This window comes from Prionailurus bengalensis, chromosome B4 (genome assembly GCF_016509475.1).
Source record: "Prionailurus bengalensis isolate Pbe53 chromosome B4, Fcat_Pben_1.1_paternal_pri, whole genome shotgun sequence".
NCBI lineage: Eukaryota > Metazoa > Chordata > Mammalia > Carnivora > Felidae > Prionailurus > Prionailurus bengalensis.
Genome location: NC_057358.1, coordinates 136,083,113 through 136,094,463, shown reverse-complemented (window position 1 = coordinate 136,094,463; position 11,351 = coordinate 136,083,113). Strand labels below are relative to the sequence as shown.

Genomic DNA, 11,351 nt, shown 5'->3' with positions numbered 1-11,351 from the left:
CAGGAGGTTAAAAACTTTATTCGCCTTATGACCTTCCACGTTCTGAGAGCTTGCTCGGAGCAGGTGCAGAAAGCACAGGACGCTGTTTCTGGGGCAGGAGCTTGGCCTAGAGCACTTCCGAAGCGGGTGGTGAGCCCCCTGGGGCTGAGACCCGGGCACACCTACAGGCCCGATGGCCACGGAAGTAGAAGAGCCACCACCACGGGCACCACCTGACCGGCGGGCAGCCACAGTCCTCGGACGAGGCGCGCTTTCACTCGACGAGCCTCCGGCCGCCGCGCCGGCCGTGGTTGTCCCGCCACACGCAATAGTTGAGCGCGGCCGCAAAGGCCAGCCAGGCCAGGTACGGGTAGAGCAGGCGGGCGGCTGGTGGGCTCACCCCACGCCAGGCCACGGCCGTGGCTCCCGCCAGCCCACCCGTCAGCAGGAGGTCCACCAGGGCCTGCAGAGACACGGGCAGAGAGGTCAGGGAGGCCTGAGGCTCACGTAGCCACGAGACGTGCGTCCCAGCTGGCCGCTTATAGGCGGCGATCGAGGGAACACCTCTCCATTCCACCCCTAAGCGACCCGGCCAAGCCCCTCCCTCGTTGTGTGCCTCCGTTTCCCATCTGTGAAATGGGAACGATCACCCCCGCCCGATCCCTGCTGGGTGAGGAGGCACATCACCAGGTGCGCTGTGTTCAGCATACAATGGCCCCCCAACCAAGCCCGCCAGCCCGTCTGGTTCCATCAGGAGTCCGCAGTGCTCCCTTCACTGAAGGAGGAGCAGCCCTGGAGGGCTGCCGGCCCCCTGAGCTTCTGAGAGATCCTGACCATGAGCCGCCCCCGTCGCGAGACCCTCACTCCATCTAGGATGTGATGCCCCATGTCCCCCACGGAAAGGCCACTCCTCCACAGGCCATCTCCAGGGACCAAGAGGACTGGCCAAGGCCACACTTACCCAACCCATTTGTCGGGTCCCAAAGAAGAGGGGAGGCCACGCCCAGTTCAAGGCCAGCTGCCCGGCATAGAGCCCCAGGGGAACCACAGCCTCCTCCGAGAAGCCCCCCAGCTCTTTCCAGACCATGTAGGAGCCATACCTGAAACAGAGGCCACGGGTCAGGGCACCAGCAGGGAAGAGACGCGAAAGCTCACCTATGGGGCCACACAGTGACGGCTCAGGCACGCTCTGCCGCTGACTGCCTTGTGACCTCAGGGAAGTTGCTTGACTTCTCTGGGCCTTCATTCTCTCTACAGGATTGCTGTCGGGATGTGAGTTAACACACTGGCCATGCTTCGGTCAGCGCCTGGCACATGCAACACTCAATAAATATCTGCCATCATTAACATCAGGCTCCGAAGAGGAAAGCACGTGAGGCACACAAGTGAGAAAGAGGCTCCTGGCCCAGCCCGGGATGGGACCGGCACAGGTACAGGTGACGTCCTCCAGCTCTTACACACGCAGGCCCTGCCCTGGCACTTTCCGAGCGTTGACTTGTTTTATCTTCGTGATAAACGAAGGTGGGCAGTATCATCACCCCCCTTTTACAGGTGAGGAAACTCAGGCACAAAGCGGTGAAGTGACTCCCTTAAGACCCCTTAGCAGGCAACCAGCGGGCAAAGTCAGGATTTGAATCCGGGTGGCCAGGGCCAGAGCCCGAAGTCTTTACTCCGTGAGAGATTCGACCTCATCAGGGTCACAGGGAGCCTCCGCAGGGTCCCACGACAGAGAGACCAGGGTCGCATTTGTGCTTTATCAGGATCTCATTGGAGGAGGAAGGCCAAGAAGGAGTGGGAGGCCTGGAGACTGAAGCAAGATGAGGTAGACATAGTGAAGCCTGGGCCAGGATTGGGGAGGAGAAAGCAGGACACAGGAAGAGCTGGGAGCCTGACTGGGCAGGGCCTGGGACTCTGGGGGTGATGCCCACGTGATACCGGGTTGTGCGGACTTGCGTGTGTCTCGGTCCCATCAGAACCCCGGGGGGCATCCAGCCTGGCTTGTGCCACCTGCTCCCCGGGCGCCTGGCATCTGCAGCCCCACCCTGGGCTGGCACAGACTCAGGATGCAGGGAGGCAACGAACATTCCAGGGCAGGAAGCAGGCCGCAGCGGCCGGTAGCAGTTCCCATTAGAGCCACCAGGAGGGTGCCCTCACCCGCCCAGCTGCCGCCGTCTCGCCACAGGGTTTCCTGCAGGGTCCCTACTTGCTAGCTGTGTGTCTTCTCCAGACCCCTTGTCAAGTGGGCGGCCTTGCAAATTAACCCAGACCCAGCCTAGCACGGAGCAGGTGCTCGACAAACGGCAGCTGCGAGAATTGCCGTTCCTGTTGCTGCCGCCGTGGGTCTTGGAAGCCGCCCAGGTCTGGACTTGACACCCTGAGCCAGGCTCTCCCCCACCCCACCCCCACTCCCCAGAGTTGCGAAAACAGCCAGGGTGCCAGCGTGAGGCTGCGCCATCCGGCCCGCCCCTCCCGGGAGGCCTTGGAGGAGAAAGTTCAGTTGTTGGAGCAACGGTCCCGAAGCTGCCTCCACCCTCGCTTGGCAAACCCGGCCAGGAAACGGTGCCTGCGGCCCCAGGAGCACGTGGAGAAGCTCTAAGGCTCGGAAGGGGGAGGACGGCCCCGCCCACTTACCCCATGGCCGAGTACAGGGTGCCCCAGATGGGGCCCAGCGTCCAGCGGGGCGGGTGCCAGGAGGGCTTCTGCAGGCCGGCATACCAGCGGAGGCCCTCCCCGCGGACATAGTACGAGCCCAGGAAGCCCCCCAGGCTGGGCACCAGAGTGAAGCCCACCGCGGGCACCCAAGGCGGGGCCATTGCTGCTGCGGCTGCTGTTCTGGAAAGTTCTGAAAGAGAAGACAGGGGTGGGGGTGAGGGGTGGGGTGAGGGGCGGGGCAGCACTCCAGAACTGGGGCGAGGCCTCCCCAAGCACTGGGCGGGGAGGGGCCAGGTTCACCCAGGCAGCCCCTGCCAGCCGAGTGCACTGGCTCCAACGAATGCATTTCCACCCAAACTCCTGCCCCCCAACCCAGAAGGCTGCCCTGACTGGCAGGAGCCTGGGGTCACCCCTGCCCCCACAGGTGGCCCCAACCTCCGCTCTTGCCTCAGCGGCCAGGGCCCTGTCTTCTCTCTTACCCTCACCCTTGACCTTGGGGCTCCTGTCAAGTTGGATTCAAGACCAGTCCGTGTCTCCTCCACCAAGAAGTTTTCCCGACCCTTCTTCCCCAGGCCAGTTGACAGCTCCGTGCCCTAGGAAGCCTGCATCAGTCCACACCCTCTACTTTATGTTCTAGTACTTCTCATTCATTCATTCTCTCATCACTCATTCATTCATTCAGTAGCTGGGATCACACAGAGCGTGGCTCAAACCCTGGCTCTCCACTGACTCACTGTGACCTCAGGCAAATCACTTCAGCCCTCTGGGCCTCTGTATCCCCCTCTGCAGAATGGGATATCAACACTGCCTACCTACCAAGGCCAAGCTCAGTAGGGGAGCATCCCAGTACACAGGTAATTTACCACCAACCTTCAGGCCCACCCTAAAATCACCATCCCTGCCCTGCCTGCCAGAGAGGGAAAGCAGTCACACAGCACTCTGGGGCCAGGCTCTGCCCAGTCCAGAAGCTGCTCCCTCCATGACGCCCAGGCTCATTGAGGAGGTGGGTGGGAAAGAACAGGAGTTAGCAAGAGTTCAAGGCTGGTGAGGTCCCCTCGGCGGCCCTGAGAGGCTGGCAGGGCTCAGGGCAAGGAAGGCCCCCTGCGTCAGGCCTGGATGCTGCCACCTCAAGGGCTGGGGACCCAGTCATCAGGCTTGTACATTGTGCTCAACAGCTACGCCCCCTTACCCCGCAGCCCTGAGGTCTCGGAGAACCTACTAGGCGCCCAGCAGCCAGTGAGGCTCTCAGCAGACTGAATTGCTCACTGGGGCTGAGAATCCAGAGTGACAGCAAGGGGGACCCCCAGCTGGGGGCATCTCAGGCCAGCTCTGACCGCACCTGCTGTGGGACTCTAAGCCTGTGAGCAACCTGACTGGGCCTCAGTTTCCCCCCCATAAAATGAGGAGGCTGGGCTCCCGCTGACAGAGCCTGATCCTAACTGGAGAATCTGGGGGTGCTTGTATGCAGGAGATAAGAAGCCACCCACCCAGATTCAGCTCAGCAAACCTGTAGCACGGCCTCCTGGGGCAGGGGCTGGGGCCCAGGGTAGACGGAGTGGGGGTCCCGGAGAGGCACACAGACCTCAGTCAGAAAGGGCACCCCTGACCCAGGCTCAAAGAAAAGAAGGTCGTGGCGGCACAGTGCGCCCTTCCTTCACAGGGACACGGGGGCGGGGGTGGTCAGGGTGAAGAGAATGATGGGCATGGGCTGAGGGGGTCGGGCTGCGGGGGAGCAGGTGCAGGGAAGGGGGGGTGTGCTCACTCTGGAGGCAATGGGGAGCCATCAGGGCCTGGTCAACCCCCAAAGCCAGCTGTTGACGACTCTCATAACGTGAAAATTGTTCTCCACAGAAGTGAGGAAAGAACATAAAATTGACTACAGAATGATCCCAATTAAAAATAAATAAATAACACAAACAAGCATTTTAAAAAGTGTAACAGGGGCGCCTGGGTAGCTCAGTTGGTTAAGCATCTGACTTCAGCTCGGGTCATGATCTCATGAGTTCGAGCCCCGAGTCGGGCTGTGTGCTGACAGCTCAGAGCTTAGAGCCTGCTTCAGATTCTGTGTCTCCCTTTCTGCCCCTTGCCTGCCCATGTTCTGTCTCTCTCTCTCTCTCTCTCTCTCTCTCAAAAATAAACATTTTTTAAAATTTTGTTTTCAAGAATAAACATTAATTTTTTTTAAAAAAACTGTAACGGATTTGGGGTGCCTGGGTGCCTCAGTCGGTTAAGCGCCCAACTCTTGAGTTCAGCTTGGGTCATGATCTCATGGTCGGTGGGTTCAAGCCCCGCATCGGGCTCTATGCTGACAGCCTAGCGCCTGCTTGGGATTCTCTCTCCCTCTCTCTCTGCCCCTCCCCTGCTTGTGATCTCTCCTTTTCAAAGTAAATAAATAAACTTAAAAAAATAATAAAACACAAAAATAAAACCTGTAACAGATTCACGAAGATGTTAGCAACCGTCATAATCACAAAGCTAACATTGCTGGGGAACGACTGGCCGCCCACCACCCTTCAATCCTAGCCCTGCGGGGAACAATGTCATCTTATCCCATCTGCCAGTGGCACAGAGCAGGACAGGCGTCGGCCGGGGACCCCTCTGCAAGGGGCAGCTGAGGATTCTATGGGCTGCCCTTGGCAGTGGGATTTACAACGCTACGTTCATTCCGTCTTTATTGTTTTCCAAAACGTCTATAATGAAGGTCATTTTATTTTATTTTTTTTTTTTTAATTTTTTTTTTCAACGTTTATTTATTTTTGGGACAGAGAGAGACAGAGCATGAACGGGGGAGGGGCAGAGAGAGAGGGAGACACAGAATCGGAAGCAGGCTCCAGGCTCCGAGCCATCAGCCCAGAGCCCGACGCGGGGCTCGAACTCACGGACCGCGAGATCGTGACCTGGCTGAAGTCGGACGCTTAACCGACTGCGCCACCCAGGCGCCCCATGAAGGTCATTTTAAAGGGAACAATCGAGAAAGTGCTAGCAGATTCCAGCTCTGCCATCTGGGGACTGACTGATTCCTCCCTCCCCCGCCCTCCTGCGCTGCCCTCTGGTTTCCAGAGAGCACAGAACAGGTGAGCCTGAGGCTCTGTCTCACAACCGACAGGACCCCTGGCCCTGTGCTCCTGCCAGGTGGATGTGGAACTCTGGACGCAGAGCCCTGGGACCCAGCCGTCCCACTGGGCTCACCAGCATGTGACCTGGTGACACATGTGACACATGTGATGGGCTCGGGCCTTCTTAGCTGCTTTCTCATCTATGCAATGGGGACACAGCCCAGCCCGCCTAACAAATATGCTGGATCCACAGTAAAGTGACAGCATTTGGCAACCCCAGGAGCTGTGGTCAGTGCCCCAGGTCTCCCCCAGACTGGGACATGGCTGAGCAGGTGGGAGGCCTTCACACCATCCTGATCCTCACATGCCGGCCGGGAAACTGAGGCCCGGACACCGAGGGGAGGGGCTGGGGGTCAGGCATTGAATGTCAGACTTCAAGTCTCCTCAGGGTGACTGGGGGTCTGTGGTCGCGAGCGCCACACCACAGTGACTTCCCAGCTGGGTGGAGGCTACGTGGGGACTCTCGGTACCACTTTCATAACTTCTCTACAAAGTCCCAAGTTGGTTCCAAGTAGACCGTTCAAAAGAAGTATCCTGGTTTGGATAACAGCTTGCACCGTCCCAAGCTTATTACGCTCGGCATCTGTCACTGCATCAGGCCCTGAGCCCGGGCCCCAGACCCCGCTGCAAGTGCCACCAAGAGCCTCCGAGCCTCCATTTCCACCACAAGACTCCTGCTCTGAGACTGTCAGTGGCTCCGGTCCCGGGTTTTGGCTTTTTTTTTTTTTTCTCTCCTACTTTTTTTTCTTAATCGAGGTGAAGTCTGCATGACGTCAAATTAACCCCTTAAAGCGCACAATTCGGTGACAGTATTACGCTCCCAATGTCGTGTAATCACCATCCACACCAAGTTCTAAAACGTTTTCAAAACCCTCAGTGAACCCCCGTACACTCCTTGCTCCTCCCTCCCCCGGCCCCTGGTAACCAGCCCTCTGTCTCTGTGGATTTACCTTTTCTGGACATTTCATGTAAATGGCATCATACACCACGGGGCCTCTGGGGCCTGGCTTCTTTCCCTGACCGTGATGTTTCCGAGGCGTGCTCACACTGCCGCGTGGGTCCATGCTCCTCCCCAAGGTGCTGTGGGCAGGGGCGCCCGTGCCACCCTGCCACAGCACCCAGCCCGTGCCCAGGAAATCCCACACAGGACTCGCTCACAGGGCCAGCGGGCCCTACAGCCCACCAACCCGGTCCCTGAGGTACAGGACAAACCAAGGGCCACCAGAGGGCGGTGGCTTCCCTGAGGCCTCAGGGACAGAGTAGGGTCTGAGCCCGTGTTCCTGCCCCCACCCCCGGCTGCACCTTCCAGAGCCTGGCTGTGGTTATGCTTCACTGGGCCTAGGGGATCTGAGAGTCTGCCCGCCCCGAAGGTCGAACACAGAAAGGCCAGATGCCTCCCACGCAGAGAGCCCGGGCAGGGAGCTTCCTGTGGCCTCTCGGGGACTGCTCAGCCCTTGAATCACCCGACGACGGTGGGGGGGACCCACCAGGCTGAGTCACGCTCGGCTGGGCTGGGCTGGGCTGGGCTGGCCTGAGAGAGGTCTGCTCTGGGATGGGGTCCCAGGGAGGGCTGGGGAAGGTGAGGGAGCACCCAAGGCTGGGAAAGGGCTTGAGGGCTGATCAGCTGCGTGGAAAACCTGCCCGGCCGGCTTCATGGGGTCATGGGGAGGCCCAAGCGAGGACCAGATGAGCGAGGCGCTGTGCTGCCAGTGTTGGGGCCACTCAGCCCATTTCCTCCGGGGGAAGAAACAGCCCCGTGGCATAGACCCAAGGCTGAGAAAACATCAGCCAGTCAGGCACAGGGCGCTAAATGGGGCAAGATGCTTCACAGACGGCCAGGGGCCACTCCCAGAGGAGCACTTCCAACACAGAGGGCTCAGGACCTGGGGTCAGGAGAAGGTTCTAGGCCTCTGGGGAATGAGCATCATGGGTGGTGTTTGGAGGGTGGCAAGCTGTGGGCCAGGCCCATGCTGCTGGTCATTACTTCACTCAACTCGTCACAGTGGCTGCAGGGGAGGCGACCAGCTGCTTCTCTTCCGGGGACCCTGAGCCACACCCTCCCGGCCTCCGTGGTGGACGTTACTATTCCCGCCGTCCGGATGAGGAAACTGAGGCACAGGGAGTCGCAGAATTTTCCAGATCTGTGTGACTCTGAGGCCCAAAGCACCCCCACCCCTGAGCTGGGAGTCTGCTGGCCTCAGCGGTCCCACCCTCTGCCCAGTGTCAGAAGATTCTGTCAGGGTCAACAGGCTCACTCTCTCCAGTCCCAGCACCAGTGTCCCAGCCCCCACAGGGCATCAGACCCCACCTTGGCCCAGGGGCGGCACTTATAGGATCTGAATCCTTCCTTTCCCCTCAGGGTGGGAGTCAGGACCTGTCCTTAAGATGCCTCGCTCCTGGCCAAGAGACTCCAGACCCATTTCTGGCCCTAAGATCTCACCTCCTAAACCTCTATGTCCCCATCTGTGAAATGCGGACTGAGCTAGTGAGTCTCAGGGGATCCTCCTGTTCCCTGGGGGTGGCAGAAACTGCTCCCCAGGGGAAAAAAAAAAGAGTTTTGTCTCTCTGATTCCCACCCTCGCCTCCCCAGCTATGCCCAGCTCTCTTCGGCCTTATTTCTCACTCAAGCCACCGCTGGCCAGGGACTTGTTTTAAAACCTTCTACTTTTTTTTTTTTTTTAATTTTTGTTTAATGTTTATTTATTTTTGAGAGAGACAGAGAGAGACAGAGTGCGAACAGGGGAGGGGCAGAGAGAGAAGGAGACACAGAAGATCCTTTCTACTTTTTTTTTTAATGTTTATTTTATTTTTGAGAGAGAGAGAGAGAGAGAGAGAGAGAGAGAGAGAGAGCATGAGCGGGGGAGGGGCAGAGAGAGAGGGAGACACAGAATCCAAAGCAGGCTCCAGGCTCCGAGCCGTCAGCACAGAGCCCAATGCGGGGCTCGAACTCACAGACCGCGCGATCGTGAACTGAGCCGAAGTCGGACGCTCAACCGACTGAGCCACCCAGGCGCCCCGATCCTTTCTACTTTTAAATGACTCACAGCGAATCCTCCTCATTCATAACCTTTGTGAATCTTCTTCATTATGAAAGTGCCCAGCATAAGAGACAACAGGTCAGGAAGGATCCCCATCCAGCTGGTGACCTGGGAGGTCTGGGATGGGGTGAGGCTGGGAGTGACAAGGGGGTATTTGCTTTATGGGGCAGATGACTACTTTTTTAAACACAAAGAGCATATTCAGGCATGGCTTGCATAATCAGATATAAGTAAAAAAAAAAAAAGAAAGAAAGAAAAAATAGGGCACCTGGGTGGCTCAATGGGTTAAGCATCTGACTCTTGTTTTTGGTTCAGGTCATAATCCCAGGGTCTTGGGATCAAGCCCGGCGTGGGGCTCCATGGACGTGGAACCTGTTTGGGATTCTCTCCCTCTCCCTCTGCCCCCCTCTCTCCCACCCTCCCTCCCTCTCTCTCAAAATAAACTTTGAAAAAAAGAGAGACAAACAGATTTGAAAATAAAATACTGAAAAAGCAAAAAGAAGGCTCCCTCCCTTTGAGCCCAAGCCCCCACCCCACCCCAAGGAACCCACTGTCAGCGGCTTCTGGCAGATCCAGCCAGCTGTTATTCAGTCACTGCCAGGCACAAATGTGTGCCTGGCACACACACACACACACACACACACACACACACACACACACACAGCAGGTGGAGAAAGTAGCCTCTCGAGCCTGGTGGAGGAAGCAAGGCTTTGAACCACACTGGTTCAAACCCTGGCTCCACCGCTGTCACTGTGTGACCCCGGACAAGGGCCCCTGGGTGAGCCTCAGTTTCCCTCAGTTCAAAGGATTCCCTCAGAGACTCCCTTTGGGTGTGCTGTGCAGCCTTCTAGAGATGGAAAGAGGCAGCCTACCCCCTGCTCCACCAAGAGGCTTGCTACCCCCACCCCTTGCTCCCCGGTTCCTTTCGAGGCAAGTGGACAAACACCCTTGCTCCATGAAGGAGGCATCGGCCACTGCTGTCCCGCATCCCCCACAGAGGCTCCCCACTTCTGCCCGCAGAGGAAGAGGCTCCAGGCCCACATTCCTCCAGCTAGGCCTTTCGGTCAGCAGCCTGCTGTGTGCCAGGCACCCTGGCACCCTTCTTGTGCACAGCCTCCTCTGACCCTCTGCTAGCCCCATGACCCTTTTGGAACAGCCCCAGTCCGTGGCCCCTAGGGCAGGCCCAAGCCCAGCCCCTTCTGCCATCCACCTTAGAGCTCGCGGCCGGCACCAGGTACCATCGGGCACTAGCAGGCCAGCCAGAGAGGCTCGCAGGCCGGGCCAGGCCAGCAGGGTGGACCCCAGAACTGGCAGTGTGTTCACAGCGGGAGCCCCCCACCACCACCCAGGCTCTGAGCTCCTTTGCAGGAGGGCCAGGGGACAGGCAGGTCCTAGGCGATGTTCTGCCCACACCAGACCTCTGTCCAGGCTACAGCGCACCTGAGAACTGAACTGGGAATCTTGGGACCCAGTTCTAAGGCCCTCTGGGGCCTTAACCGGTTGTGTGCAAGTAACCTCCCAATCTGGCCTGGGTTTCCTCCCCTAGAAATGGAGTGTCTCAAGTTGATCAGCAGCCTGAGGTCTCTCGGGCATTTTGTGGTCCTCACGGTACCCCGCTCAGCCACTCTCGCCCTCCTCCCATCCCCACCCCTGCTTCCACATCTGCGGAATGGGCGGGAGCCGGGAGCGTCCGGTCCCTCCGGGGGCTGCGCTTCCCTCCAGACCCGAGCGGCGGGGAGGGGAGGGAAGGGGCGCGGAGAGGAGGGGCGGGGCGGGGGCGGGGCGAAGAGGGCCGGGGCGGGGCGAGGAGGGCCCGGCCCCGGCGAGGCTGCCCCAGTTCCCCCTCCGTCTCCCGCTCGCCCACCGGAACCCCGCCGTACGGCAGCCCCGACCGCGGAGGTCAGGGCCCGGGCCGCCCTGCCCGCTGACCCGGCGGCCGAGCCCCTAGCGCTGCCCCACGGCCGCCCCTGGGATCCCCGCCCCGCCGCTCCCGCCCGCCTCCTCCCGCCTCACGTCGCCCCCGGCCCCCGCGCAGGCGGCCGGGCGCCGTCGGGTGTCGCACCTGCGCTGGGCCGCCCCGCCCGCTGCCCCCTCGGCGCCCGGGCCCCACTCACCAGCCGCGGGGACGCGCTCCGGGAAGGCACTGCGCGGCGGGAGGCGGCGGCCCAGGTCCCCGGCCCGCCCCGCCCCGGCCGCGAGGCCCCGCCCCGGTCCCGCCCCGCCCCGGCTCCGCCCCGCTTGGCTGGAAGCCGCCGGAGAGCTCACTCTTTGCCTCCTTCCCGCCAGCGAGGCACGCCTCCGTCTCCGCCTCTGCGCCCGAGGCTCCGTCAGCCCCAGTCCTTCCCCTGGCGACCTTCCCGGCTGCGCCGGCTGGCAGGTCGCTTCTCTTCTTGAGCCTCACCTTTCCCGTTTATAAAATGGGGCAACAGGGCCCGACCTCGGGGAGGGGAATTACGCCCCCTGATAGCAAAGCCCCGAACACCCCTATACAGTAGCCCTGGCTCCCCATCCCCGGAAGAGTACCCCGCTTCCTTAAACTGGTACCCCGGGCACGAGGCAGGCTGGA

The 11,351-nt window shown here is 60.0% G+C and overlaps 1 protein-coding gene across 1 annotated transcript; it reads right to left on the bottom strand.

Annotated features, from left to right (window-relative positions):
* TSPO (translocator protein) lies at nucleotides 1-10,989 on the bottom strand. The gene is made up of 4 exons (XM_043562832.1): nucleotides 10,900-10,989; nucleotides 2,611-2,821; nucleotides 941-1,079; nucleotides 1-442 (listed from the first exon to the last, which is right to left on the bottom strand). Exons 2-4 carry the CDS (start codon nucleotides 2,790-2,792, stop codon nucleotides 254-256), a joined length of 510 nt encoding a protein of 169 aa, XP_043418767.1. The 5' UTR covers nucleotides 2,793-2,821; nucleotides 10,900-10,989; the 3' UTR covers nucleotides 1-253.
* Between the last annotated feature and the right edge of the window lie 362 nt (nucleotides 10,990-11,351).

What these genes read in the sequence shown, in the direction of transcription:
- TSPO (XM_043562832.1), bottom strand. Translation starts at nt 2,792, where the DNA reads ATGGCCCCGCCTTGGGTGCCCGCGGTGGGCTTCACTCTGGTGCCCAGC. An exon ending in ACCCTGTACTCGGCCATGGG is followed by an intron (nt 1,080 to 2,610) that starts GTAAGTGGGCGG and finishes CCTCTGTTTCAG; the next exon opens with GTATGGCTCCTACATGGTCT. An exon ending in GGACCCGACAAATGGGTTGG is followed by an intron (nt 443 to 940) that starts GTAAGTGTGGCC and finishes GTGTCTCTGCAG; the next exon opens with GCCCTGGTGGACCTCCTGCT.